Genomic DNA, 3,815 nt, shown 5'->3' on the forward strand with positions numbered 1-3,815 from the left:
ATACTTAAGAATAAGGAGAATATTAACATCAAAAGTTGGGATTTCAAACGAGGGTAATCTATGATCACATGAGGAGGCAGAAAGTGAAGAAAAGTGATGGTTTCAAATAATTAAAATGAATTTTTAAAATAAAATAAAAGATGTAAATAATTATTAAATTCATATAAATATTTATGTAATAAAAAGAAAAAAGTTTTGAGAGAAAAACTTGGTTTGCACGTGCATGATATCACATCTTGAGACGCAAGCTATTAAGAACTTTGGCTTAATTTTGTTGTGTCCAAATCAAAGGCTTTGAATAATAGACTTTATTTTTTTTCTTATATTCAAAAGAATAATATTAGACTTTTCGATTCTTGGTTTGTACATTCCTCGGCAATAGCCTCCTTCAGTCGTATTCCGCTCTCCTATAAATAATACTAGAAATCTATCAAATGTTTGCTACCACAAAACTTCCTACATCACTATAACAATAATATTCCTTACACTGTTTGGCTGCCCCCACTAATACCCAAATGGAGTTTACGAGAAAGAATCGACAGCTTCTGTCTAGGATAGCCACTAACGACCGACATGGAGAGAATTCACCTTATTTTGATGGGTGGAAAGCCTACGACAGCAACCCTTTTCACCCTATTCACAATCCTGATGGTGTCATCCAAATGGGGCTTGCCGAGAATCCGGTTGGTTTGCTTTTTCCTTTTCCATCCTTTCATCACTTTCCTTTATTTGCCTTCCACACCCTGATTCTCACCCCAATTATCTTACTCTTTTTTATATTTTTTTTCAGCTTTGCTTTGATTTGATTGAAAAGTGGATCCGGGAAAACCCTGATGCTTCCATCTGCACCGCTGAAGGACTCGATAAGTTCAAAGATATAGCCATTTATCAGGATTATCACGGCCTCAGGGAGTTCAGAGAGGTATATATATATATGAACAAAATACTCTCGCAACGTTTATTACTTTCTAAAGCAACGATGAAAGAAAAAGTGATTAATGGCGGCACCTCTGATAAATTATTACTTCTTCTTCTTCTTCAGGCTGTAGCCAAGTTTATGGGAAGAGTAGGCGGAAACAGGGTCACATTTGATCCGAACCGTATAGTTATGAGCGGCGGAGCCACCGGAGCAAACGAGACCGCCATGTTTTGCTTGGCCGACCCTGGCGACGCTTTTCTTGTGCCTTCACCTTATTATGCAGGGTAGGTGGAATATTCAGAATTTACCCTTCAAAATTCAATATGGGTTCACCCAGCGTTTTTGATATCAAATTGAGTTGTTTACTTGCTGTGAGATAGGAGGCAATTTCTTAGAGTTGGTTTCTAGTCAACACCAACTTTTCAAAATGGTTTGATAATAATTTTATTAAATATGAGTTAGGTCAAGCTCACGTGAATAAGAAAATACCATCTTAATTAACTCATTTCCTACATATATATAAACTATGATTATTAGATTAATTAATTAACTTAAAACATCTGGACTTTTGTCTTTGACCTATGGCTTCCAGAAAATTCTAAAAAGTAGACCATTATGTTGACTCCAATTCCTCAAATTCAACTAAAACTTTATGATATAGCTTACAGGTAGCCAACTGTTTGGACAATTTCCATTATTCTTTACACATTTTCTGCTTTATTTAAGAGTGTTTAAAACGTACTTCTCCTCTTATGACTTGGTTTCACCTTCACATATTCCTTCATACTTCTTCTATTTATGACATTTTCCCATATCCTAAACATTAAATTCAGTCGTTAATTTTTTTTAAAAAAATTTTTAAACCATGCAGATTTGCCCGGGATCTAAGGTGGCGTACTGGGGTGGAAATAGTTCCTGTTCACTGCAAAAGCTCAAACAATTTTCGCATAACAAGAGCTGCCCTGGAAGAAGCCTATGAAAAAGCTCAGAGATCGAATATCAATATCAAAGGCGTCATCATAACCAACCCTTCGAACCCTTTAGGCACGGTCCTCGACAAAGAGACGCTGAGAAGCTTAGTGAGCTTCGTCACCGACAAGAAAATCCACCTCGTTTCCGATGAAATCTATGCAGCCACAGTCTTCAGCTCTCCCAGATTCATTAGCGTCGCCGAGGTCATGCAGGACATGGACTGCAACCGTGATTTGATTCACATTGTTTACAGCTTATCCAAGGACATGGGGTTCCCTGGTTTCCGGGTCGGCATTGTTTACTCCTTCAACGATGATGTTACGAATTGTGCCCGAAAGATGTCGAGTTTCGGGCTGGTTTCCTCTCAGACACAATTTTTACTGGCTTCGATGCTGTCTGATGATGAATTTGTGGGGAACTTCTTAAGGGAGAGTTCAAAGAGGTTAGCCAAAAGACACCATGTTTTCACAAAGGGACTGGAAGAAGTCGGGATTTCCACTATAAAAAGCAATGCCGGCTTGTTTTTCTGGATGGACATGCGACCACTCCTTAAAGAACAAACTACCAAGGCCGAAACAGAACTGTGGCGTGTGATTATCAATAAAGTGAAACTCAATGTCTCCCCAGGCTCTTCTTTCCTCTGCTCGGAACCTGGCTGGTTCAGGGTCTGCTTTGCAAACATGGACGACAAAACTGTTGAAGTAGCACTTGACAGAATCCGAGAATTCGTTCTTCAAGGCAAGGAGGAAAACAATCATGAAGCAGACAAGTCTCAAGCTCGGGCTCAGCGTTGGCGAAAGCAAAATCTACGCCTCAGCTTCTCTTCGTCTAGGTTATACGACGAGAGTCTCATGTCTCCGCACATGATTTCCCCTCACTCCCCAATTCCTCACTCGCCCCTCGTTCGAGCCAGGACTTAAAAAGAAAAAAAACCCAATATTCATAACCTACGTAACGTGGCATGGCATGGCATGCATGCCTAGTAATGGTTTTTTTTTTTACTTCACCTTTTAACTAGTGATCCTAATTCAATTTTAGGAGATTGGTAGGGCTCAGATTGGTTGAAGCGTGTTCATTTGAAACATAGTGAATACTATTCTTTCTTTCTCTTCATTTTTTCCCACATTAAAGCCTATGCTATTAATTATTGTTTTTGTGGGAGATCACTATGTACTGTACTGCTAGTCTTAATTTGTACCTGTTTGATTATTTCAATAATAATGATAAAATAAGTGCCTTGAACTTCTAATTTATTTTATAAATTCAGTTTTATTATTGTTTTTTATATTATAAACTAGATGGAAGCTCAATTTTATAGATAACGTTCTCCATGTCTTAAATTTGCTTTGGTGGTGAAAATATATAAATAGAACACTTCTGACAAAAACTCAATGGTACGGAACACGCTGTGATCATGATATGTGCACTACCAATGAGATATATATTATATGCTGGATTTGTCCCAAGCACTCTATTAAATTGACCAGGTTTCGACTGATATCTAGAAAGCCAAGTATTCCATGGTGAACTGAAACAGGTATACTGTTAACCTACGAAATAATACATTTCCGAAAATATCTTCATTAATGCGGTTTGAGTGAAATATTAGAGAATTAAGCTTTCTTGTCTTGTTTTAGGTTTGCTGATGTAGACTAATTAGGAATATATATAAGATTAGCAGAAATCGGTGAAATCAATCATTAACTTGTTTATTTTGTATGTGATAATTATATATGAGATTTATGGTAAATGTTTATTTAATTATGTCCGTATTTTTATTTTGGTCACTTAATTTTAAATTTTTAATTTTAGCACTAATATTTTATTGTGCGAATAGGGTAAAAAGAATATTATTGTACTAAAAATCACACTAGATTTAATTGTCAGGAAAGATTGGAGGGATCACAAACAATCTCATTTAAAG

The 3,815-nt window shown here is 36.7% G+C and overlaps 1 protein-coding gene across 1 annotated transcript; it reads left to right on the forward strand.

Annotated features, from left to right (window-relative positions):
• The first annotated feature begins 420 nt into the window (after positions 1–420).
• LOC105802741 (1-aminocyclopropane-1-carboxylate synthase) lies at positions 421–3,140 on the forward strand. The gene is made up of 4 exons (XM_012634564.2): positions 421–683; positions 791–922; positions 1,043–1,203; positions 1,791–3,140. The coding sequence occupies exons 1-4, from the start codon at positions 516–518 to the stop codon at positions 2,809–2,811; spliced, it is 1,482 nt and encodes a 493-aa protein (XP_012490018.1). The 5' UTR covers positions 421–515; the 3' UTR covers positions 2,812–3,140.
• Positions 3,141–3,815: the final 675 nt, after the last annotated feature.

This window comes from Gossypium raimondii, chromosome 11, assembly GCF_025698545.1.
Source record: "Gossypium raimondii isolate GPD5lz chromosome 11, ASM2569854v1, whole genome shotgun sequence".
Taxonomy (NCBI): Eukaryota; Viridiplantae; Streptophyta; class Magnoliopsida; order Malvales; family Malvaceae; genus Gossypium; species Gossypium raimondii.